The sequence below is a fragment of the Arachis stenosperma genome, chromosome 6, assembly GCF_014773155.1.
Source record: "Arachis stenosperma cultivar V10309 chromosome 6, arast.V10309.gnm1.PFL2, whole genome shotgun sequence".
NCBI lineage: Eukaryota > Viridiplantae > Streptophyta > Magnoliopsida > Fabales > Fabaceae > Arachis > Arachis stenosperma.
In genome coordinates, this window is record NC_080382.1 from 142,997,879 (window position 1) to 143,025,232 (window position 27,354).

General features: G+C 26.1%; 5 protein-coding genes across 5 annotated transcripts; 1 reads left to right on the plus strand and 4 right to left on the minus strand.

Moving 5' to 3' along the window:
* Window positions 1-51: 51 nt before the first annotated feature.
* Window positions 52-14,678, plus strand: LOC130932871 (homeotic protein knotted-1-like). Its single transcript, XM_057862325.1, has 6 exons — window positions 52-591; window positions 839-964; window positions 1,216-1,348; window positions 8,161-8,420; window positions 9,199-9,425; window positions 14,394-14,678. The coding sequence occupies exons 1-5, from the start codon at window positions 124-126 to the stop codon at window positions 9,403-9,405; spliced, it is 1,194 nt and encodes a 397-aa protein (XP_057718308.1). The 5' UTR covers window positions 52-123; the 3' UTR covers window positions 9,406-9,425; window positions 14,394-14,678.
* LOC130934889 (uncharacterized) lies at window positions 9,926-11,706 on the minus strand. Its single transcript, XM_057864413.1, has 2 exons — window positions 10,418-11,706; window positions 9,926-10,064 (listed from the first exon to the last, which is right to left on the minus strand). The coding sequence occupies exons 1-2, from the start codon at window positions 11,704-11,706 to the stop codon at window positions 9,926-9,928; spliced, it is 1,428 nt and encodes a 475-aa protein (XP_057720396.1).
* LOC130934890 (glutathione S-transferase T2-like) lies at window positions 12,132-12,881 on the minus strand. The gene has a single exon (XM_057864414.1). It carries the CDS (start codon window positions 12,879-12,881, stop codon window positions 12,132-12,134), a length of 750 nt encoding a protein of 249 aa, XP_057720397.1.
* On the minus strand, window positions 12,896-13,498 carry LOC130934891 (uncharacterized). Its single transcript, XM_057864415.1, has one exon. The coding sequence runs from the start codon at window positions 13,496-13,498 to the stop codon at window positions 12,896-12,898; it is 603 nt and encodes a 200-aa protein (XP_057720398.1).
* Window positions 14,679-24,665: 9,987 nt separating the features above from the next.
* Window positions 24,666-27,246, minus strand: LOC130936267 (homeobox-leucine zipper protein HAT9-like). Its single transcript, XM_057866315.1, has 3 exons — window positions 26,765-27,246; window positions 26,225-26,304; window positions 24,666-25,196 (listed from the first exon to the last, which is right to left on the minus strand). Exons 1-3 carry the CDS (start codon window positions 27,170-27,172, stop codon window positions 24,881-24,883), a joined length of 804 nt encoding a protein of 267 aa, XP_057722298.1. The 5' UTR covers window positions 27,173-27,246; the 3' UTR covers window positions 24,666-24,880.
* Between the last annotated feature and the right edge of the window lie 108 nt (window positions 27,247-27,354).

Below are 27,354 nucleotides of genomic sequence, written 5' to 3' on the forward strand. Positions count from 1 at the left end.
ATTTTTCTTTCTGCTAGCTACCACTTTCTCTTTTTCCTCTTCCTTTTTTTTAGCTGAGTATTAGTAGTGAGAAGATTTCTTATTAATTTCTTTAAGAAAAAAACCTTCTTTTTTTGGGTTGTAATGGAGATGGAGGAATACCCTAATAATAATAATAATAATTTGAGGCAAGAAAAGAGAGGTGGAAGTGCAATAAGGCCAAGTTTCTTGTACTCATCAACTACTAATAGTGCTTCTCTTCATAATCATCATCATCACCACCAAGTTCCAATCAACACCTTTAATCTTCAATCTTCAGATCATCATCATCAACAATGTTTTGAATCTGATGATAATCATCAAGTTCTTGTTGTGAAGACTGAAGCAATTAGCACCACCCCACATCATCATCATCTTCAAACTCCAATTCTTCATCACAATAATAATATGCATCATCCCCACCATAGCCAGCAACACCATCATCATCAACAAGGAGGGAATTACAACCAAAGCTCCAATAATGGTGGTGGTGAAGTTGATGCCATCAAAGCCAAAATCATTGCTCATCCTCACTACTCTAATCTCTTAGAAGCTTACATGGATTGCCAAAAGGTAATTAATTACTTATCATTTCATTTAATTATTAATTTATTTTATTTATTAACCATTCTTTTTTTTTTCCAAAATAGATAAAATTTTTAATTATAAGATGTTTTAAATCTAACATTATTTAATTCAATTACAATTATTTCCTTTTTTTTATTTCATATAGTTATAAACTAATAATTAATAGCTAGTTTTTTTTATAGGAAAAAGGCTAAATTAAAGAATAGTTTATCTATAACAAATTAATTTGTAGGTTGGAGCTCCGCCGGAAGTGGTGGCGCGACTGGTGGCGGCGAGGCAGGAATTTGAGGCACGGCAACGATCTTCAGTTAGCTCAAGGGAAAGTTCCAATAAGGACCCAGAACTTGACCAATTCATGGTGTGGGGTCTTCTTTTTAAATTAAATTATTATTTATTTTTATAAACTATTATTCTTTTTTGGGTGGGTTTTCTCTTTTGCTAAATTGGGCTTTCTAGATTTTAATTTTCACCTACTTGTTAATTAATGGTATTGATTGATTGATTGATTCATGATTTGATTATGGAATAATATAGATTATTAATTATTATGTGACCTTAGAGACACTAATAATAATAACTTTTTTTTTATTTACTTATTTTTTTTAATAGGAAGCTTACTATGACATGCTTGTGAAGTATAGAGAGGAATTAACAAGGCCTATAGAAGAGGCTATGGATTTCATGAGAAGAATAGAAACACAGCTAAATATGCTTTGCAATGGACCCGTTAGGATCTTCCAAGGTATAGTGTTTATTTTAATTAAATTATAAAACTTTCTCTTTATAGGGTTGGTAATGATGAACAAGTGCCCTATTTCACTTTTCACCCCCTTCTCAATTTTTCACAATTTCTTCTAAAATTCAATGTCGGCAAAGACTATGAGTCCATACAGAAAACAAGAGTTAGAATTAAAATTATTATTTTTGGTTACATTTAAAATTTAATTTAGGGTTTTACTTTTTAAACAATTAAAACTGAAAATTTTTGTTGTATTTTAAAAAATTATGCGTTAAATAAATAAAAGTCTAACCAACCAAATACTCTCTTGTTAAATATAAAAGTTGTCCAATTTTTTTTAATATAGATAATCTCAAATATATTAATACTAGGGTTTTTTTAAACAAATTTTTTATTACAATAACTGAATCTCACTCCAAAAAAAGCTCATTAATTCTGGCCTAGAATTTTTTCCCTCTAAAATAATGTTGGCACAAAATTTTGCGCATGGTTTCTGCAATTCTTGAAATTCGAAAACTCGAGGTGTTTCTGTACTGAGGCATGAAATTTTGACCAAAACATTTTTTACCAACCTTCTTCAAATCGTGGGGGATTATAGGGGACCCAGATAGAGAAGAAGATGCACAGAACCCTAATCACGAGCTTATAATAATATTATACCATTTTAAAAATTTTTTAGGGTTATATATATATATATATCACTTCGCCATTAATTTGAATCAAAGAAAGAAGGTAAGCACAGCATCTTTCTTTCTTTCTTTTTTTAACCCCATGATTTGACAAGTTAGTACAATTTTAATTTAAATTTTGAACACTTTATACACCTTGTTGGAAATATTGTCCACTCTTCACAATTCCATATGAAGTATGACCCTTTATTTATAGTATAATAATAATAATAATAATAATTACAATTTTATTTATTTTGCTAAAACAAACCCAAATTCTCTACTCTACTCTAAGCTGCTTGTTGTCTTTCCCAGGTTTCATTAATTCTGAGTTCTGACAAAGTGATTCTTTTTAGGGTTTTCCTAGTTAATCAATTTGGATTTAGTAAACCACAGCATACATTTTCACACTATATTTTGCTAAGCAAAACGGTTCATTGGGTTTTGTATCATATGACAACATTCTTATAAAAGTAAAGTGACCATTAGTTTCTGAAAATTTTAATTTTAGATTAATTAATTTTAAAAAAATATTAATTTAATTTTTTAAGATAGTAAAAATAGATATATAATATTTTTTATTAATTTATTAACTAAAATTTTATAGTGATATTTATATATACTATTAATTATTTTGATATGTCTATCTATAAAAGAGTTTTATAAATAATAATTTTTTAAACGAAATTTTACTTATTTTGATAAGATTTGTGAAATATAGAAAATAGTTGATAAAGAATATATGAAAACTCAAAAGATAATAAATATTTCACTGTTTAAAACTATATCATTTTCATACTCATGTTACATTAATGAGACATGCACCACTGTAAATAACAAAATACATAAATAATTTTATTTTATTTCACACTATTTATTGACAGAAGGATATACTTCTCAACATTTTTACTATCTTAAAAGGTCTAGTTAATTAGTACTTTTTTTTTCAAAGACTAATTAATTCAAGATTAACATCTTCAAGAATTTAATTATCACTTTACTCATTTTATAAATATAATTCCTTTTACACATACACACGCTATTATCATTTGTTGTCTTCAATTAATTATGAAATTAGAATGAGTATGTAATAAAATAAAGTATTATTTTTATTTTTAATATTTAAAAATATTTAAAATTATTCTTAATATTTAAATTATTTTATTTAAGGTTTTAATGTTATAAAATTGTTTTAATGTTATCTTGTTATTAGTAATCTGTTAACAGAATTGACGGTAAGATAATATTAAGACAATTTTAAAACATTAGAAATTTAAATAGGATGAAAATATTTAGAATAAAAATGATATATTACTTTTAGAAAAATTACTAAATGAAATAAAAAGATATTAAATTTTAACAGAATAAATTATATTATAAATTCAAGATTTTTATTGATACTTGTAGAATGGTTAATAAAAAAAATTTTTAAAAAAAAGCATGATATATATACAATAAAGTATAAATTATATTGTTTTATTTTTAATATATCTAATTTTTTAAATATTTAATTTAATTTAATTTAATTTTTAGCTTTATATAAATTTTATTTTTTTTTTCAACAATTTCAGTTTTTTTACAATAGATAACTATTCAGTTGATTTTTTAATTTTGTTTTTAATAAAAAAAATTATTTAGAATGAAAATAATATCATAATAAGAGTAAAATTAAAAAAGATTGATTTAAAATAAAAATAATGTGACTAAGAATATTTTATTTAGATGTAATTAGAAAATAATTGAATAATTATTTATGGTAAAAATTGATATTATATATTAAAGGATTAAATTAAAATTTATTTTAAAATTAAAAATAAAATTTAATTGAATTAAACATTAAAGAAGTTCAATACATTAGAAAATTTATATTTTATTGTAGATGTATTATATTTTTTTTACAAGTTTATGAACTAATTATTTTATAAGTATTGCATAATAGGTAAAATTTTTAAGGGTAAAATTAAAAAAAAAATAGATTCACTTAGAATGAAAGTAATACAATTAAAAATAATTTATTTAAATGTAATTAAAAAATAATTAAGTGATTATATGTCGTAAAATTATTAATATTATTAAATGATACAATTAAAATTTACTTTAAAGTTAAAAATAAAATTTATTTAAACTAAATATTAAAAAATTTTGGTATATTTTAGACAAAAAAAAGTAGCATGTTCTTTTTTATTTTTAACAGAAGTTTATCTATTAATAATGAATAAAATTTTTAAATTTGTAATGTAATTTATTCTGTTAAAATTTATTTTTATTATACTTGATTTGGTAATTTTTTTAAGAATAATTTATTATTTTTGTTCTTAATATTTTTATTGTATTTAAATTTCTAATAATCCAAAATTGTTTCAATTTTATCACATCATTAACTCTATTAACAGATAACTAATAATTAAACAATATTAATATAATTTTAAAATATTAAAAACTTAAATTAAATAATTTAAAAAATAAAAACAATTTTAAAATTTACCTAAATATTAGAGTCAGAAACTATAATCTACTCAATTAGTAGCAGCAGCACAATAACTGAAAGAATACATTGGATGCCGTTCCAGTCCTCCAAGTTCCCATGGACACTGTGGGACGAATGGATGTTTTTCTACTCCAAATAATATATATATGAAAAATATTAATTTCATATTTAAAATATATATTTAAATAATTCATGAAATTCAGTCTTTCTTAAATCAATAACTATTAAGATTCATTTAAATGAATAAAAGAAACATTTTAAATTTAGCATCTTATATTTTTTATTTCTTGTATTTAAAATATAAAATTAATCTCTTTAAAATAAGTATATTTAAGTTTAAAATAAAATATAATTTAAAAAAAATAAACCTAAAAATTTAACGTCTAAACTCTAAATTTTTAAATTTAAATTATTAAATCCTAAACTCAAATTTAAGAGATATTTTAAGAATGAAAATCAATTTTAATTTAAGTTGGTGGTTAGTTTTCTAAAAAAATTAGAAATGAAATATATAAAAGTTTAATATAATTAATTTTTGAATTTAAAAACTGATTAAAGACGAAATAGTATTGCAGGTTAAGTAGCATTTTTCATATATTTTTGTAATTTTTTTTAAATTTAATTTCTTTCTCCGTGTATATGTATCAAAATGATAAAAATGGTATTTACTAAAAACTTTTTTTAATGATTAGTAATATTAATGAATGTCTATGTTTCTTGTATTTTTTAATTAATACTTTATCAATAAGAATATTACATTTAAATACATTAATATGAAAATACCGTGTATAAAAATGATAATAACATGAACAGAAGGTTGATAAGAGTGGGTTTTTCATCAATGGCTGCCTTTTCAATGAGAGTGTATGCCTCACTTATAATAGCAATTTTAAGGTATTTTTGGAGTATCCTATTCCCTTAAAGTAAACTTCCCACGTGTGGAAACTATTAAAATGAATAAAACTTATGGGCAAAGTGAAAAAAGAAAATGTATGAGTTGTTTAACAAAAAATGCTGTTTCGTTCAACAACTTTTGTAACCTATCCATATATGAACAATTTTTAGTTAATAATCATGCAAAATAAAAAAAAAAGTAAAATTAAGAGAAAAAGTAAATGTATAATTGACAAAACTAAAGTTTTGCTTTGGAAAAAATAATTGTTTTATATTGTTAAAGTTGTCCAAATAATATTGTCCGTTGCTAAGGACTAATTATTTTTATAATTAATTTAAGAAAAATACTAATGTCATTCTCATTTTCTATAATATCATTTCTTATATAATTTTTTTGTCATTATATGTTTGTATAAATTTGTAAAAAAAAAAGGAATGTATTATCAAACTAGGAGTGAAATTAGTTTTTTTTTTTAAATTTAAAAGTCTTATAAAAAATATGTGATTATCAAAATATACAAGTTATAAAAGAAATTGAACCCCAAATGTGTCATTATTGTTGGGTGTGTGCACTTATTTCTGGCTTAAATAGTTGATGTGCACCTTATTCAATATTTTAGTACTATAATCATTACTATAAAGAGCACTAACAAATAATTTAGTAGTACTCTAACAACTATGTGTGCCTCTCCTATTGAAAGATGGAAAAGGCCTTAATTTAGCATAACAATAATTGGATTATTAAAACAACCATGGATTTACATATTGCTTCATTTAGATGCATGTGTCTACTAATTACTTCTTACATGCTCATATATACAAGGATCAAAACTATTATGGCTTAATTTTAAGTATATTATATTGTTGAATATTTTTTTATTGAAGTAATTATATCAAATTATTCTAAACTTATATTATATACTATATAGATTTTGTTGATCAAATTTTATATTAATCTAAAATAATTGGGTCCACACCATTTAATTTAATTTGTATACATGAAATCAAAATGTACATTCACCTTTTATAAAATTTGACACACATTAGTAGCATGATAAAATAATTAATCAACAATAATTGAATTGATCAAAGAGATATATTTTATGAAAAGTTATCCATCATATATAATATAGTATTTACGCTAGCAAAGTATAAATTTACATAGGTTTAATTACTCTGAGTGTGTTTGGCAACTACATTGGAGAGGATAGAAATAATTCTGTCTTTGAACGCACGTTTAGGAGAAGCTAAAATTTGTAGCTTCTGTATTTCACGTTCATGGTTAGTGATCACCCTTGAAAAATTAGATGAAAAATTTATTTTTTTATCAACCATATCCTTTATTTTCTTCTATAAAAAGGATACCAATAACTATCATTCACAGTAGTTCTTTGTAGTTCTTCCTGTTTCTTCATAATTCTTAGTTACAACTTTTTTTTTTCATCAAAATAGTTCAGATTTGTTTCAATTACTAGCAAATTGAATATTTTAATTTTTTTATTATATTTAGTATTCATTTTTATATTTTAATTTTTATATTTTTTATTATTTTTTTATTTATATGATAAATATTTTATATTATTTGTGTAGTGATCTTTTATTCATATGACAAATATTGTTGACTTTTTTTATGATATTTTTATTATTTTTTGTTCATATAAATTTTTTTTCCTATCTTTCCTTGCATTGTATTTACGTTGTGTATGAATTTTTTTATTTTTTATTTGAATTTATTATATTTTTTTGTTCATATGATATATGTTGTTGGTTTTATGAAATTTTTATTATTTCTTATTATTTTTTCTATTATTTAATATACTCTATTTTTCTTTTGTATTAATTTTATTTATTTATTCTGACTTTGTAAAATTTGTAATTGTAATTATTATATACTACTCTATTATCAAAGTTTTGTATAATATAAATTATGATTCTATAAAAAAAGGACAAAATAAATAAATAAATAATAATAGAATCATAAATAATAAAAGTTTATAATCCAAAATAATACTAAATTAAAGAGTACTGACAGTACTAGAAAAATTATAAAATATTTTCTTTTTGTTTGATATTATAAAATTTATAATACTCTCTTTCATATTTTATTTTTTATTGTATTTATTTTATTTATATGATAAATATTTTTTATATTATTTTTGTTAGTTTTCTAATTTTGCATGTATATAAAAAAAATTATTTAAATGAATGTCTTTTTTAGTAATTTTTCATCTAAAAGTGATTTTGAGTAGTATAATCCAAACAATATTTATTTTACTATAATCAATTTTGATATAAAGATTGCCAAATATAAATCAAATTAACCTAAATTTACTTTTCATTAAAATCAATTTTATGTAAACTCACGTTTGCAAACTGAAATCCAAACACACACTCTATCGTTCTTTATAGTTTTACTAAATTTGTAATTTGATTCTTATATTTTTTTCTTTTTAATTAGGTTCTTACACAACTTTTAATTTTATAATTAGGTTCTTTTCATGTAAAAAACGTTAAAATTAACAGAATATTTAAAAAAAACATGTGGTTAAAGATCTAATTAAGTTTTTAATTATGAATACTTCCAATTTACAGAGTAATATGAAGTTAACTATAATATTTTTTATATTAGAAAGGATGTCGTTATAAAATTAAAAATGATGTATATACCTAATTAAAAAAAAAACATGTATAAAAAGTAACAGAATAATTAAACCTAAAATTTTTCCTCATGCCATAAATGTTTATCATTGTTGATGGTTATTCAGATGAGAAATGTGAAGGAGAAGGAGGTGGTTCATCGGAAGAGGAACAAGAGAACAGTGGTGGAGATACAGAAGTAGCAGAGATTGATCCAAGAGCTGAAGACCGTGAACTGAAGAACCATTTGCTTAGAAAATATAGTGGTTACTTGAGTAGCCTTAAGCAAGAACTCTCCAAGAAGAAGAAGAAAGGAAAACTGCCTAAGGAAGCTAGGCAGAAGCTCCTTAACTGGTGGGAACTTCATTACAAATGGCCTTATCCTTCGGTATGTAAATTTCTTACATTTCTTTACAACCTCATACATAGTCACATGATAGTAGTACTTTATTTGTAAAGTGTATACTATTTTTGCCCAAGATTTGTGTTATATAATATTGGGTGTTTTTGTATCTTATGACACACTAATTTCCCTTTAAAGGATATGGCATCAAACTTTGCTCTCATCTTGAACATTTAGGGTGAGTGATTTCATTATGTATATATGATGGACAAAAAATTTAGAATTTGAATTTTATTGTTCCAAAGTGAAAAGACCTACCTAAGAATCGAGTCCAAACAAAAAATAAAGTTATTTATGTAGCTTTTTTTTTGTATGTTTAAGCCTATGAAACATGTACACTTAATTGAGTCTCTGTGTTCATATTTCAAACACATTTTAAATACGACATTTATCTGACACTTGTATGACCCACGTCTTACTTGTTTAATTGCGTTATAATAAAAAATACTTCTTTTTATATATTTAGACACATCCAAATATGATTACATGTTGACGTATTTATAATTGTTCTTGAAATATATTCTTAAATTGAGTTTAAAAATATTATGTATTATTAACTTTTAATACAAAAATATCTAACATATTTTATATAATATAAAAAAGATATTAAAATATTACAAAAATTAGTTTATATTTTAATATTAATAAAATATTAAGATGTTTCAGTATTCATGATTCATAGACTTAGTTTTTTTTAGGATAAATGATTTTATGAGAATGTTATTACAAAATTTCCCCTTATAATATTTTAAAATGACTACAGGAATCAGAGAAGGTGGCATTGGCAGAATCAACAGGTTTGGACCAAAAACAAATAAACAACTGGTTCATAAATCAAAGGAAGAGGCACTGGAAACCCTCTGAAGACATGCAGTTCATGGTGATGGATGGCCTTCATGCTCATCAGAAAGCAACCCTCTATATGGATCCTCATTACTTGCCTGATCCTCACTACCGTCTAGCTCCATGATCAACACCTCTTCATTAACTGTAAGCTAAGTTATCACCATCTTTATATTTTTTAACCTCTTAATTAGGGTTTCTTTGTTATCATGTCGCATAATATCATAAAAATTACCGTAATTTTTAAAATGGCGCTCAAGATTATGACCTTTTTTAGAATTGCTGTTTGCCTGTTCTCATTTATTAAAAAAAATAGTCTGGTGTACAAATATCTCGCGTTAACGCATAATTTTTTTTAAAAAATAGATAAAATTAACATTAGTTAACACAAAAAATTTAAAATAGATTAAAGAAAAGGTTTTTTAAAAGTTATAGAGGAGGGAAATGTACATTTTATAAATAAAAGAGAGGGCAGTGTCATTTAGCATCTGGCAAGAGAGGAAAGTGGAATTTTCCCAAAAGAAAAAATGAAAACAGATAGAGAAAAGAGAGATGAGAGTGATAGAAGATTGGTTTGAGAGAGAGATTGATTTGTATGATTCAATGCAATGAGTTAGTTACACAGTTTGCTATTTATAGCCGATGCTTCACGCACTATGTTCGTTGCAACTAACTTCTGAGTCTAGCTGGCATTCCGTAACAGCTTTTGCCAGCCCAGCATAACTAACTGAATCTGTTAGACCATCTCCAGTAGGGAACTCATCCCAGTTCCTGTTTATGGCCCACCTGTCATAAAAAGTAACTCCACATCAGCTTTTGCGTCATAAACAGTAAATAGGAACTCAAAGCATCTCTCTCTTCTCCATTAGGAGGAACTAACTTTAGTCCCTGTTGTGGTCCCACCTAATTAATTAATTAATTAAAATACTTAAAATTAATGTAATTAATTTTTTTAATAATATAATTTAAATATTTAAATTTAAAAATAATTCACTATTAAAAGATATTAATATTAAATAAATTTATACATAACAACAATACACAATATATAATTCGGGATTACACAAATTTGTAAAATTACTTAATACAAAAAAAACATAATTAAATTCTACAGTTGACGACAAGCATTGTGAAATTGCCATATGTGTTCAATCAAGTCCTCTTTCAATTGTCTATGCTGCTGCCTATTTCGAAGTTGGGCATTTCTTTGGAGAAATTGATGGTATGGTGCAAAATCTTCTTCTCCCAGCTGAGGTTGTGATAATCCATTTTCAACATCATCATACTCTAAGCCTTGAGCAAAATTTCCTGCATAAGTGTCTCTTTCATCCTCAACAATCATATTATGCAATATAATACAAGCTCTCATTATGTTGGCAAGCTTCTTCTTTTCCCAAAAACGAGCTGGACCACGTATAATTGCAAAGCGTGCTTGCAACACTCCGAATGCTCGTTCCACATCTTTTCTTTGCCCTTCTTGATATTGTGCAAATAACTTGCGTTTCTCCCCTTGTGGCTTTGAGATTGATTTGACAAATGTGGCCCATTCAGGATAAATACCATCTGCTAAGTAGTATCCCATTGTATAATTGTTACCATTAATAGTATAATTTACCTCCGGAGCACGATCATTTAGAATGTCATCAAATACTGGAGAACGATCTAACACGTTGATATCGTTGTTTGAACCAGAAACTCCAAAGAACGCATGCCATATCCAAAGGTCTGAAGATGCTACAACCTCAAGTACAATGGTTGCAACCCCACGATAACCACTCATGTACATACCTTTCCACGCCTTTGGACAATTTTTCCATTGCCAATGCATGCAGTCAATGCTACCCAACATGCCAAGGAAGCCACGACCCTCCGCCATTTGTAGCAGGCGGTGTACGTCATCTGGATTGGGTTTTCGCAAGTATTCATCCTGGAACACAGAAATGACACCTTCAACAAATTTTTCCAAGCATTCAATTGTAGTGCTCTCGCCTATGCGCACATAATCATCAACAGCATCAGCTGCTACGCCGTATGCTAACATCCGTATCGCAGCGGTACATTTCTGAAGTGGCGACAAGCCTCTTCTTCCAGTTGCATCAACCCTCTGGTGGAAATACGGATAGACGTTTGAGAGAGCGTCTACTATCCGAAGGAACACATCTCTTCTCATTCGAAATCTCCGTCGAAAAATGTCAGCATTATACACCGGTTCATCTGCAAAGTAATCTTGAAAAAGGCGATCATGTCCTGCTTCTCGATCTCTGTTGATCCATCTACGAGTAATTGGGATAGGGCTTCTATCGATATCTTCTTCTTCTGAATCTTCGAGTAAATACTCATCGATCCAATTATCTATCAGTGTGTTATCTTGCCGTCTTCTTTTACCATACAAAGCCTCATTAAACATATCATCAAAATTTTTAGCCATATGGAGAAATGTAATTTTTAGTTCTCTGTCGAGGTGAGAAAGAAGAGTTGAAGTGGAGTTGTGGAGTCATTGATAGTTGATATTTATAAGTGGAGAAACTAGTTTTGTAACGGCTAGTTTTGCAACGGCTACTTTTGCAACGGCTACTTTTGTAACGGCTACTTTTGCAACGGCTACTTTTGTAACGGCTAGTTTTGCAACGGCTACTTTTGCAACGGCTACTTTTGTAACGGTTAGTTTTACAACGGCTACTTTTGCAACGGCTAGTTTTGCAACCGTCACTTTCATAAACAACAACGGCACAATAATATTGACTAATTTAAAAACTTACATCAGAAGTAAATAAAACAAACTACATCACATAGCAGTAATACGCAATAAATAAATAAGAACATACTACATAACACTACGAATACAAGGAACCATTAAGTAAACCACTTGGCCATTATTTTCTCACATGCAATCTCATGAAGAGCTCGTCGTTTCTCACTCATTGTAGACGTGTCAGCATTAAGTACTTGCATATCCATTTCCCTTTCTTTTGCTTTTATCTCCATTTCTTTAATATACCTCTGAGTTTGTAATTCTTGTTCTTTCATTGCCGCTTGAATTTGTATCTCCTTCTCTTTGATTGCCATCATCTTTGCTCTATGTTCCTTCTCCTCTTCTCTTTCTTTTTCCCTTTCCATTAGTTCCTTTTCTCTAACATTCTTAATATCTTCCATGAGAGATAATTTTTTGACAACCGATGATTTTCTTTCGCTAAAATCTTCAGACATCTGTGCTTTTCCCTTACCTCTTCGCTTGCTCTTCTTTGATCCTTGTGGGCGAACGGGAGAGTCCACACCGGGTTCGTCAGCCAACGGTGTTTCTGGGTTTGATGAGGATGAGTATGCTCCAGTTGCACTAACCTTGGTTCTTTTTGAGCCGCCACTCTGTGTAGGTAGTTGGCTTCTCCATTTTTGCTCCAACCGAAGCATGTTCCAATGCCTCTCAAAAGTGAACTTTTGACCACAATTTGTGGAATAAAGTTTATAAGCCAACTCCTTTATATCATCAGCGTTCGAACCACTCCTTATGTTTCGACTAGCTTGATCGTAGCAACCAGCAAATTGTGCAACAGCCTTGTTGATCTTATACCATCGTTTCTTACATGCAACTACCCCCCTTGTCATGTCGGTGCAAAATTCTACACAGTAGCTATGAATTCGACTCCAAAATGTTCCCCCTTTTGATCGGTACCAATTACAGGGTCAGTTGAAACATTTAACCATGCACTGATCAACATCTCATCCTCTTTCCAATGCCAGTGTTGAATACTATCTTGCCTCCGATCTTCAATATCATCATTGAGGTCGATAGCATCTAATCCATGAGGGTTGGCAAAATCTGAATATTGCGAATTTGGACTAGATTGTGTAGGAGTCTGAGAGGATGGGTTAGAAGAGCCACCAACACCAGATGAGTTATGTCTTGATGCACTGAATTGAGTTGGAAACGGCAAGGAAGTTGGAGTAACATTTCCGATAGAGGGGTTAAATATGGATGAAAATGGAAAATGGGGTGTTTGTGAATTTTGATTTTGCGGTTGGAATATAGGAAATTGATTATTATAAGGAGCTTGAAAATTGAAATTAGAAAGATTTTGTGGATTTGGATTTTGAAATGTATTTGGTGGTGTGAAGTTTTGATTTGGAACTTGAGAGTTTGAGGTTTGAGATTGTTGGGTATTTGAAATTTGAGGAAAGTTTTGTAAGTAATTGAAGAAAGAGTTGAGTTGGTTTGGATCCATTTTTTTGAACAAAAAATAATAGTAGCAGAATTTTGATTTTGTAAACTTGGAAGAAGATGAAGAAGAGTAGTAGAGAGTGTGAGAATAGAAGTGTATCTAAGTGGTTTATATAGAGTAAAAAAAATATTAATTTATTAATAATAACGGTAACATAGTAACGGCTAGTTTCTAACAGCTATTTTTACAACGGCTAGTTTTGCAATGGCTAAATTAATATAACAATATAAATATAAATAATATTTAATATTAATTATGATATAAATAATTAATATAAATTATTAATTAAATAAAATTTTAATTATTTAATCTACTTAATTATTATAATTATTAATAAATTATTAATTAAATAAGAATATCAATATTTAATATAATTAATTATTATAATTATTATAACATTAATTATTATTTAATTATTTAATATAAATAATTAGTATAATTATTATTAAATTAATTATTATTTATTTATTATAATATAATTATTTAATATAATTAATATAATTTTATATAATTATTTATTTAAATAATAACTTGCCACTTGGCAAGTTATTATTGGCTGGCCAAAGTCCCTGCTCAGAGGGCCTGGCTCTCCTAGAAAAATGTGTGGGGACCGCTATTTGTTTTGCTCCAACGGTTGGGGACTCATTAGTGTCAGGAAAAAGCAAAATTGGGACTCCCATTGGACTTGCTCTTAGGAGTTAGTTACAACTTTCCTAATATAGCTAACTGTTAGTCAGACTCTTCACTGATATATATATTTATATACACTTCACGCTATTATTATTATTATTATTATTATTATGAAATTGTGCCTTTGATTTTTTAGTTGTTACACATCAACTATACAAGAATTTGGGGAGTGTGTAACTCTTAAGTTGTGATTTTTTGGTGCATGCAGAAGAGTTCTACGACTTTGGAGCTAGCTTTAATTTCTGTACCATATAAGTTTGTAAGGATCCTATAAAGCCTTTTTGTTTTTCCCCTAAGTGTATATGATGATGATGATATATATGACAAGAACATATATATCCATCACAAAACTTGTGATGCTACTCATCATCCATGTTTAATTTGTGGGACCATGTTGGTCTATTTTATATTCATATGCTTCTTAAGTTTTCTTTTTCGGAACAACTTGGATATGTGATCATTTGTTTCTATGGTCAATTGAAAATACAAAAAATCAATTAAAATTGAATTTCTTGATATGCTGATAACAGTATAAGTTAAGCAAATCTCTTTGCTGTCTCTTTACTCCTATTTTTTTTATTATTGAGCAATTATTTAGGGGTCTTAGCTGTGATTCGAACTATTATTTTCCTTTTGACCATAAAATTTATCTCTCATTATTTTATTGGTCGATATTGACTCTTGTTATTTTGAGATCATATCTAATGTTCAGAGTTGCCTTGTGTTTAGAATGGACAAAGAAAAAAGATTAGTTGAGTTCAATTAATAATTTGATTTATATATTAAGTATAATGTTTTGAATTAATAAAAGCAGTAACTTTTGTGATTTATAGTCATCAAGTAGTCATTAATAATGTTTTTAATGGTGCAATATTTCATCCAATAATATGAGATTATTCACTTTTTTTTACTGATTAGATATTGACCAGAATTTAGTAACTAACTATAATAGTCTTAAGTCTTTAGAATATATATAAGGATCCGGTTTTTAGTAAATTAATTTTTTTAATACTTTATAATTTATTCTGCAAAATCTGTGATTACAATCCATCAAAAACTAGCAAGACATGCTCAATAGTAAAAAAAATAGGAAAATAATAATTAATAGATTAAATTTAATTTTATGAAAATAATTACTCTTTCTAAATCAAATTTGACTAATAAAAATAAATACTTACTCCTAATTGGTCCGTTATTCTTCATCACTCGAGATTTTTTGAGAGCAGCTAGTTTTCCTTTCTTCTATCACAAATAATCAATATACTATATTGCTTTTGTACTGCGAAAAAAACATTTTCTTTGATAGAGATTTTTTTTTTGGGTGTCTATAGAGAATTTTGTTTGTTATGTGAGAGTTTTTAACCCTAAAAAAATCCCCCAAATCAAAGTTTATTAGTTTATTTTTTTTAATACTTTTTTTTGGGGATTCAAAGCATAAAAAAATAAACCCCTCCAACCAAACTAAATAGAATAAATATAGGAAATCAAATTAGTCAAGTTTAATTAAATTTTTATTGTAAAATTATTTTCTTAATCTTCATTTTTAGAAGGTTTAATTCAGGTTTATGATTAACATTTAGAGTTTAAATTTAAGATTTAGGATTTAAATTTAAAACATAAAATAATTTCAAAATTTAACTTCCTAATTGAACTTAATTAGTTTTATAAATAGTAGCAATTAAGTAAAGAAGTCCATTGTTTATCTCTTTAACAGTTGTGAATTAGTTAGGAACAAAAGTGATCAATTTTTGCTAAAAGAATTATTGGGTTGAGTTGAATTGGGTTTAAATGTTTGATTGGAGAAGTCTAAAAAAAAAATTTGTTTGATTGGGGAAAAGAAGTTGACCCGAGACAAAAGAAAAATAAAAATTAGTTCTTGGATTGAGTTGAATGACATAAATTTCATGGTTTTTGTTGGTTATTTATTTTTACATTTGTGGGTCCTAATTTCATTCGGCCAAGAATTTAGACCTACTTTGAGGTCCAAAAGAGCATAATAATAATAATAATAATATCTTAAAAAATATTGTTTCCATGAAGTTTTTTATATATGGACATAATTTATCAAATAAATATATATAAATGGTTTTATATAAAAAATTTTTCTTTAATATATAAAAAATTAAATTTAAAGTATCTAACAAAAGCTAAAAGTTAAAATTATTACCAATAAAATATAGTTCAAATGGTATAATTTTTCTATATTCATCTAAGAAATTACAAGTTCAAATCTTCTTATTTTTAATACAAAAGGGTTAAAATTATTTATTTAACATTTATGACGCGCATGAAAAAAATACTCAAACAGCTAAAGTGTATTTTAATCATAAAAGAATCTTCGTACATTTGTAATGCGCCTCTTCTAAAACTAAAAAGTAACGAAATCAAATATTTTTTATGAATCATACAATAAATAGGAATATTTATATTCTACTTTCTTATCCAAGAAAATAGAAAACTTTTGACAATTATCTCAAAAGGATTATGTGATCTTTAACAAAAAAAATATTTAATTTAATTTTTAAATTTTATTTTTATAGGATTAATTAGTCTCATATAAAAAAAATAAACTTACAAAAATTAATCAATTTCATAAAAATAAATTTTAAAATTTAAATTAAATATTTTTTTATTAAAGATCTCATTATCTTTTAAAATAATTATCATGATTGTTTAAAATTTTAAAAAATATATATATAAAAATAAAGACTTACATATATTCTGTATGGAAATTATCCCCAAACCTTTTTATGAGTATTACGTGGAAAGGTTACCTAACTCTTGTCATCAAATTTACAATTCTAATATATATTCTTTTGATGAGAGGATTAACTTGTCTATAGCATCCGATACATTAGAATATGAACACATGCATGTACGAAATAATTATTTTATTAATTATTAGTGGCTAACTGGGTTTTGCCGACTAATGAAAATCATTGGTGAAATGACAAGAATGATGATGAAATGATCAAGACTATTATTTATTATCACAATTTATTGATGTGATCACAGTAGTTAATTCGGTGTACATTAAGCTTTTGAGGGAATTAATTTAGTACCTTTTTTGGTCCAATATAATTAAGGTGAATTCTATGGTGTCTATAACTTGGTGTCTAACTTTTGTCTAACTTACTTATTGTAGTAACTTTTGAATATTTAATAATTATTTATTTTTATATTTTTAAAATTAAATATTAATTTTTAACCCTTTTTGATAAGTTAGACAAACACTTTTAGATACCATAGCAATTACCATTAATTAAACAACCAAAACTAATTTGATCTACATTACTTTTGGAAGAAGTAAGTCTTAATAACTCATCAGTTTTGTATATTGTTATTTTGTCAAAAGTTTTTTTTAGGTGAAATGTTAATATTTTTGTTACGGTGGGTAACCGGAGATTTGACTGAATGAATGGCGGAAGAGGGGGTGGTACCTGCAAAGACACTCCGATGCCTAAGTTAGCAAGAGTGTGAGCAGATCTAGAGAGTATTGGGCTTAGAGATACCTGAGGAATGTCAGTGTATTTATAGTGGTGAGCCAATAACCACCGTTGGAGTAGTGCCATATCTTTAGGATGTTAACCGTCCCATTATTTTAGGGAGGTTAAGATATGACTTTATGAAGCGGTTAGAGAGATTTTAGGGGCGGTTACTCATTTGAATGAGTGCTTATCTGCCAGCTAATCTCATGTCCGACTTCTTTAGAGCAAGTCGTAGTGGACACCGACTTCTTATGTGAAGGTCGGTGCTTAGCTAGGCTTAATCTATCGGATTAGGCCTTTTAGTTGGACCTGGATTCTTATCATTGGGTCAGGGTATGAACAATTTTTATCGAGCATGTGTTTACACACTTTAAAACTATATTATATCTTTTAAAGTAATTCTAATAATTTATTTTATCCAAACAAAAATTATTCTCTTAGCTTAAACGTACCTTAAACATACTCAAATCAAATACAATTCAATATATAAAAGAAATTCTTCGTCTAATTAAAAGGAATTTGTCAAAAAAAAATTTCAAATTCTTACGATTTGTTAAAAAGAACCTTAATTAAAAATAAGAGAATTTTTAAGTTTTAAAATGGCCTTTAAATTTTCACTCAATTTTTAAATTGGTCTTTTAATTTTAATTGTCTGATCTCAATTTAGATTTAAATTTTCACTACATAACTCGTATTTTAGTTTCTTGAATATTTTTTGTTAACAGTGTATTGACGTCATAAAATAACATGAATAATAGTTAGTGCTACGGATTAGAATATAAATCAATCATGTGTAATAGAATGATGTGTTAGTTAGCGGCACAAGATATATCAATATAAATATAAAATAATACACGTATCATAACATGATTTGTTCATGTGTCAATTTGTTGACACATATTACTCGTATGTTATCATTGCAATAAATTCATATTGTCTTTTGAATTTTATTGAACAACTTATTTTAATTTTTGAAATTAAATATCATAAAACAAATTAGTCTTTAGAACAATTTTTCTTTTTTTTTTTTCACAAATTCAAAATCCTTAATATTTCATCCACCATTAATTTCTTTTTCTATTTATCACGTACTACTTAAACATAAAATTTTTATAAATATTTTGTTTAAACTTTGATCATTCAAATGATTTATAATAATTAAATATTAATTAATTTGACAATATATAAATAAAGTTTTTTAATTAAAAAATATAATTATTGATTAAAATAGATACTTTTTTAATTTTGCTTCAAAACATGCATATTTTATGGGGAAAAAAAAACTTATTTAAGTCTTATTTAACTTCTTAAGGGAGGACTACTATTACTACTTGAATTTTGATTGATTGAATAATTAAAAAGACCAACTATATGAAAATTCCAAAAAATAATTTGTTTAAAAAATAGTTAAAGAAAGACCAAATTTATCTTTTATATAGACATTATATCTTTTTATATATTTTTTTTCCTTCTATCTTTCATCATTAAAATATATATCATTAGAATTTGAAAAGGAACAATGATATATATTATTATCATGTAAGAAAAAACAAAACAACAAAACAAAGCTTTTCATTATCACCATTAGGTTTACATAATTTAAGTTTAGTTCGATTTAATTGGTGATCATGTATTATATTTGATTGAAATATATTAATTACTCTTAAAATAATTATTTAATAATTTTATATTTGAGCAATGAAATTTTTTTTAGTTTAACAAAAAGAGAAAACAATTGTATAAAGAGATCGTGTTAAAATCGACGGCTTAGCCGTCGATAATATTGAAATTCGCGGCAAAATAGATAGCGCAGTTGGTCACTATAAAACCTGTCGATTTATCAAAATGCTAATAAAATCGACGGCTTTCATGGCCGTCGATAATAATTTAATAAAATCGACATCCATTACGTCTGTAATATGGGTGTGAGAATTTTACATTCTTAATAAAATCGACAGCATTGCCGTCGATATTATTATTTAAAATCGACGTCCTCTTTGTCGATAATTGATTCAATAAAATCGACAGCCTTTGTGTCGATATTTCACTCAATAAAATCAACAACATTTTTGTCTATAATATGTTTAATAAAATCGACGTCAACGCCGTCGATATGTGCTTGAATAAAATCGACACCATTGCCGTCGATTTAATTATTTAGATTTGTCTATTTTAACTTTTAAAAGCGATGACTTTGCCGTCGATTTTAATAGTTATATGTTTTAATTTTTTTTTCTATTTGAAAAATAGTAAACCGTTAATACAAATAAACTTTTAAATATAAAAATAAAATTTAAACAGAATATTAGATAATAATACAAATAAACTTTTAAATATAAAAATAAAATAGACGCCATATTCATCGATTTTAATAAAAAAAACAACACATATAACGTCTATTATAAAGATTAAATTTAGACCGTTCATTCCATTTTAGAAAGTAATCTAGACCGTTCAAATTTATCGACAGTAAAATTGTCGATATTTAAAATAATAAAATAGACGCCGTATTCGTCGATTTTATTATCGACTTCTGGTTCACTTATTATATGACGATAATAGAGAAATAAATTAATGCATTATAAAAATATCGACGACTATGCTGTCGATTTTAATATTTTTATTTTTAATTATTTTTTAGTAATATCGACAGCAAGCCGTTGAAAATTATCGACGGCAGAAATAGCCGTCGATTTTTGACATCAAAAAATACGCTTTTTCTTGTAGTGAGAATGTTTTTTAATATTTTCTTATGTTGTAATTGTTTTTATAAAATGATTTGTTGTACAGTAGATTTTTTAAATAATTTTTCTATTATACATGTAGCAAGAGTTTTATTTAAGTTACATATAAAAAATAGATGAAAATGAATAAGTTTAAAAAATAACGAGAGTTTTTTTTATTTATAGAAAAAAAATTGAAAAAATTTTAATCCAAAAATTAATTTGATTCACAACTTTTTATTTTAGAGACAAAATCGAGATATTTAACAAATTTCCGTGCTAATTTAAATTATTTGTAAGAATAATATGTTAGTAAATGCATAAACAAATCGTGTTATGACACATGACACTAATGATATATCACCACTTTTTTACACATATTTAAACTATGTTATGATACATCCACGTTATTGTTGTTAATGTTTTATAAATTATTAAGGAAATTTTTTTTCATATTAATAAAAAATATTTAAAAGTATATTAAAATAACCATAAATTGGTTCTACAAAATGAAGAAAAATGATAGAAACTCAAGCTAACACACAAACCCCATTCTAGAAGGGCATGATGATTCAGTGGATTCATAGAGTTGGCTGCTCCAAATTTTGGGGTTTTGCATGCTGTGCGTTGAAATTCACTCTCTTTCGCATGCAAAGACATTTGTGGATGTCAAATATATATTATCTTCACCGGCCTAATCTTTTTAGATTTGAAGCTTCATCTTCAATTTTCTTTCATTCATTTATTATTATCTGCTGCCATATATGATTAGACTCCACATGTATACTCCCATCCATATATATATAGTTTTATGGAAAAAAATTTCTGGAGGAATAAATATAGGAAATTAATTTCAATTAGTTAATATTTTTATTATAAAATTATTTAATTAATTTTTATTTTTTTGGAGAATTTAGAGTTTAAGGCTAGAATTTAAAATTTAAAATTTAGGGTTTAAAATTTAAAATTTAATATTATTGTAAAAAAGCATATTATATAACTTTTATTTGAAAGGCACATAATAAGAGTGTTATTGGTTTGGTTTAGTTCGATTTTAGACTAAAAACCAACTGAATCAATATATTCGATTCCTATAGATAAACAACTGTTTAGTTTGCTCCTTTTACAACAACCGATCGATTTTGTCAAAAAAAAAAAACTAAAAAAATTGATTTTTTTGGTTTTCAAATCGATTGTTATAATTTTTAGTTCGATTTACGATAATTTTCGGTCCGATTCGATAATTTACACCCTAGTACATATACACACATACAACATTGAATTTCATTTTAAAAGATAGTGGGAAAATAGTTTGAATCGTTAATTGTTATAGGATAAAAAATAACAACAAACATAAAATATTTTTTTTTTGTAAAAAAATGCATGGATGGAAATAAAAAATTAGTAAATTACTAGGGGTGAATGCGGATCATATTGGAATATGTCAAAATTTCGATTCAATCCGCACTAAAATCACCGGATTAGATCCTAATATCCGCAGTTTTTAAGGTTGGATCCGATCCCCACATTTGCGGATCGGATCGGATCGAGTATCAGATATATCCGCAAAACACAAAAAATATTTTTAAAAATTTATTTTTATTGAAAAAATATCAATAAAATTTATTTTTTCTATTCTTTTAAATATGTCTACTTTTAAAATAATATTAAACATACTTTTTTTAAATAATAAATTAAAATAATATAACATATATGATAATTATTAGTTGAAATAAAACATAAAAAAATATTTACTTATTTATTTCTTTATTTTTGCGAATATACGGATACCAACACAAAATCTGCAATTCGATCCGATCAGTGTGTGGATTCGACCCGATCCGATCCAAAAATATTGCGAATCGGATCTATATCTACAATTTTCATATCAGATTCGGATTAACACCGCAGATATGCGAATCGAATCCGATCCATGAACACCCTATAAATTACCACCAATTAGTGATCGTGGGACCTTTATTTATTTATCTATTTTTGGTAGTGGAAAAGGGATATTAGATACCAAGTACAAGAAGTGAAGTCTCACATTGTTGAAAATTAATTAAATGAAGTTGTTCACTTATTAATTAAAGGATCGAAGTGTATATAATATAAAGTGATTCTATGAGTCTAGATGTGGCATCTAAGTTCTAACCCGATGTTATAATCGCTCATTTAATCAATTATTATCCTCCATTATTGTATTTGAGGCCAGGCTCTGAGCATAATGGTCCCAATTGAGCCAAATTCAGCTCTATTAAAATTAAATTCTTTTGTTTTCTTTTTTCTCTTATGATCGACTCCTACAAAATAGAGAGAAAACTAGAAAATAATGTCACTTTTTTTTGTTTAAAGCATAAATTATGCAAGATAAGCTCTAATATATTAAAATTCTTAAATAAATTTAAAATATTAAGGATAAAATTAAAACATATATAAAATGTTTGTTAGGAACAAACTGAAACAAATTAAACCTAGATGTATTTTTAGAATTTTTTAAAAGTTTTAGAAACAAAAAAGTATACTTTGCCAAGAATTTAAATTCTTCTGAATTTTTTTCTGGTGATGGAGTCAACAAAGATTGCATTATAGATTTTTATTTAGGTCATAAAAATTATGATACTATATTATAAAATTATTTTTTTTAAAATCTTTTTCTGATACATATAATTCTATTTTTAACGACTCTCAATATTCTAGCCAACCGTATTTTTAAAAAAATAATAATAATAAAAATTAAATCAAGTTTAAGTTTTTAAGATGTGAATATTGTTTTCTCGGCCATCAGTAGTTGTAACAAAAAATAACATCATTTATTAATGATTATCGGTAATGCACTTCATATTAAAATTTAAGTTGTCAAAAATAAATTAATACTACGATTTTCTTTTCGGTTAAATTGATAATATTTAGAAATATAATTATTATTAATATAATTTTTTTATCAACTTAAATTTTAGAAAAAATAGTTTTATGATATAGTACGAGAATTTTTATAATAAAAAAGTTTAGAGTTCAATTTTTATTGAATAAAAAAAAGAGTTTTAATATAATATAAATTAAAAAAAATAAAGTATCGTTTTTATCCTTAATATTTGGGATAAGTCTTAAAGTTGTCCCTAAGGTTTGAATCGTTCTATTTAAGTCCCTCACGTTTCAAAATTGACTCAATGTTGTCATGTCATTAGGAATATCTGTTAACAGAATTGACGGCGGGACAAAATTGAGACGATTTTAAAATGTTAGAGACTTAAATATGACGAAAATGTTGGGGACAAAAACGATACATAAAAATAAATTTTAATTTTATTCTTCACTAATATCAATCTTTTACGGTACATAGTTATTCAATTATTTTTTAATCACATTTAGGTAAATTACACTTAATCACATTACTTTAATTCTAAATATTTATTTTTTTTAATTTTACTCTTAAGATTTTTACTTATAATGAAATATTTGTAAAATAACTAGAATCACATTACTTTATTGTATATGTATCATTTTTTTCCACAAATTTATGTACTAGTCATTCTATAAATATTTTATGTCCCTAACATATTCGTCCTATTTAAGTTCCTAACATTTCAAAATCATCTCAATTTTATCCCGCCGTCAGTTTCGTTAACAGATTTCTAACGACAAAATAACATTGAGTTAATTTTAAAACGTTAGGGACAATTTAAAACTTACCCCAAACGTTAGAAACAAAAATAATATTCTACTTTTAAAAAACCTTATGCAAAAGATCTACACAAATTTAAAATAGAGACTCTTACATAAAAAAAAATATGTTACAGATATGATTATTTTCATATATCTCATTTTATCGGTTTAAATTTTGAAGATAAACGATTTATATATATATATATAATTTTGATGCATTATCTATATAAAATTATTATTTTACACGGGTATTTAATTACATACAATTATATGAGTAAAAATAACTATTTTTATATTAAATACGTGAATAATTATCTAAAAAACGATTATATTTATATGACTGTGTAATTTTACACTTTTAATATATCAAAATTAAATTCATATATATATGTGTGTGTGAAAGGGACACCTAGAATACTAATTATATTGTTGACATGCCCAACATTATTAATCAATCATAATAAACTGAAGAAAACTTATTTGAAGTGACAGCTTTCTTATTCTTATATAGTAGCGTTTCTCCTAAATGTATATCTTACATATAAATATATAATCAAAATACATTAAAAAAAAAAGAAAACAAAAACTCTGTTTGAGCTATGTATTGCATTATTATAATCTAAAATTTGACGGTAAAAAAATCACATGGGAGCTCTCTATACTACTAAGCTAGATTTAATTACATTACACTTTGCTAATTAAGTGATATATAATAATTGACCTCACCACCATATCACAAAATTAAATACCCATAACAAAATACAACAATAATTCCCCTGAAAATTCTGTATAGTGTTTATAGCCTTCTATATGTAAATCTAGCATGTTGCGGATGATGAGTGTTTGAATAATGGATATCCATTATTTTTGTAGAAATGATTATGATGTTGATGAGCTTTTGAACTTATAAGCAATAATTCCCCATTATTATTATTATTATTATTAGCCCAAATTGTCTCACAAGAAGGGCATATAGTAAGAGTTGTTGGTGGAATTTGCATGGAAAAGGGTGTTGTTGTTTGCATTGATTTCAGTTCTTGAAGTTCGTTTTGGAGCCTCTTATTCTCTTCTGTTAGATTTTCGTAGCACTTCTTCAGGAACTCACAATCTGATTCTGTTTGTTTCAGCTTTGTCCTGTGACCATCAAATATAATATATTAAAATAAATTAAAATAGAGTAACTTTTCTTTTCAATTATTCTTGACATTTTTTTAAAGAATAGACCGTCTTTTCATAATTTACAAATTTTTTAATTATTTAAATAATTAATCTAATTAATTTCTGTTATTGATCTAACCGGTTTCTAACACGTCAACATGTCATTATTTATAGGAATTTTTTAGACTATTAATAGAGACTACTTAAAAGAAAAGTATGAGAAGGCAATGGAATATTTGTATAATGTGTATAATAAAGGTTTATGGAGTATTAGAGATATAACCATTAGTGTTATCTTTTTCTATCCGCTAAAGTTTTTGGGATGAGTAGTATCATGATATGGTATTAGAGTACTAAATCTGAAAAGTCAAGAGTTCGATATTTGTTAAATCCGAAAATCAGTTTAAGTTTTTGGAAAGATGTTTATTATCCCTACTTAAATCAATTATTTGAATGAATAGGGACTGATTAAAAATTTTTGAACTATAGAATGATAACTTTTCTTGTAAATAAATTATTAGAAATCGAAAAGAATATTTACTCATAAAAATATAAAAATATAAGAGTTTTAATCTGATTACGAATAAAGTAAGTCATGAATAAAATTTTAAAAAGATAAATTTTATATATATTTAAGTTTTTAATTTTAATATATTAATAGTGTAAACATAAAAATCTTTTTGCTAGTGTAGAGTAGTACGAGACTCCTAGTGCTATTCCAGTTATTTTCACGTTCATATTGGTGAATAAACTTTTCCCGTAAAAAGGTGAAAAAGTTAAAAAGAAATGCTTAAAACCGAGTACTTTTTAACTAAGTAATGATAAATGAAATAAATTTATAAAATTTGTTTCATGCTTTAAATTAAAGGATTCAATAATTATCTTTTAGCTCCCAAATAAAATCTTTTTAATGAAAACAATGCTTTAATTATAATTAAAAAAAAACAGTTTCATAAAAATAATAAAAATATTTATATGGAAGCATATTATTCTGGGAACCATACCTGGCTCTCCTGTTCTGGAACCATACCTCCACTTGTCTCGGCAGCAGATGCAAGTGTGTTGCCAATTCTTGCTTTTGCTTCTGATCAGGAAAAGTGATCAATTTATTATACAAGATATCAAAAGGGCAAAAAAAAAAGGGTGTTATTACTTATTAGTGTGTTGCAATAAAAACAAACTAATACTATATATGATTCTCATAAAGGCGAAAATTCGATTGCAGTTAACTTGGCATAAAATTATTAATAGTCGAGAGACTTTACATGATAATTTAGTCAAATATGTTAAATTATTGACTTTCAGCAATCAACTTTACATAAAATTAACTGCAACTGAATTTTTAACTTCTGGTAATTAATAATCTGAGTTTTACTTTTAGAGAAAATATTAGTTAGAGAAGATTAGGTTTTAATAACTATGATTGAAAGATTAGATTGATGAGGAGGATAGTCTTTATTTTTCCTTTAATAATAATAACATGCTAACATATACATAATAAATAAATAAAATGGAGTAATGTTATAAGGAATTTAATTAATTACCGGATTGGGATTAGAATGGTTCTTGAAGCTTTCCTCCAAGATTGTAGATTGTTCTTTTGTGAGCCTAAGTTTCTTCCTTTTTGTGTTGTTACCATCTTCATCCCTTGATGATGATGGAGCCTTCTCATCAATCTCAACCTCAAATTCTTGATCTTTCTCCTTCTTGATTATGATAGAAGAGTTGGAAAATGATGACACTGCACTTGGAGAAGAATTATTAGAGTCTTCAATAATCTTTGAACCTTGATTATGATTATCATCATCATCAATTATTGCTGGTCCTAATGTAAGAGATGGGTATGCCTTATTATTGCATTTTCTTGATGGATCATCCTCCTTTTTCTTCATGCAATTCTTCTCTTGATCATGGAAGCCAATTCCAAGAGCAAGACCAAGATCAAAATTCATGATCACATAAATTATGGGGCATATACTTTACTTTAATTTAGTAGTTTGTAGAAAGTATTTGATATAATAATATATATAACAACAAAAGTAAGTGTAGGAAATGATGATGATAGGAATTGAATTAATTACTTGTAGGAGGGTGTGAAGGAATAAGAGGGTTTATGATTGAAAATAGGTGATAG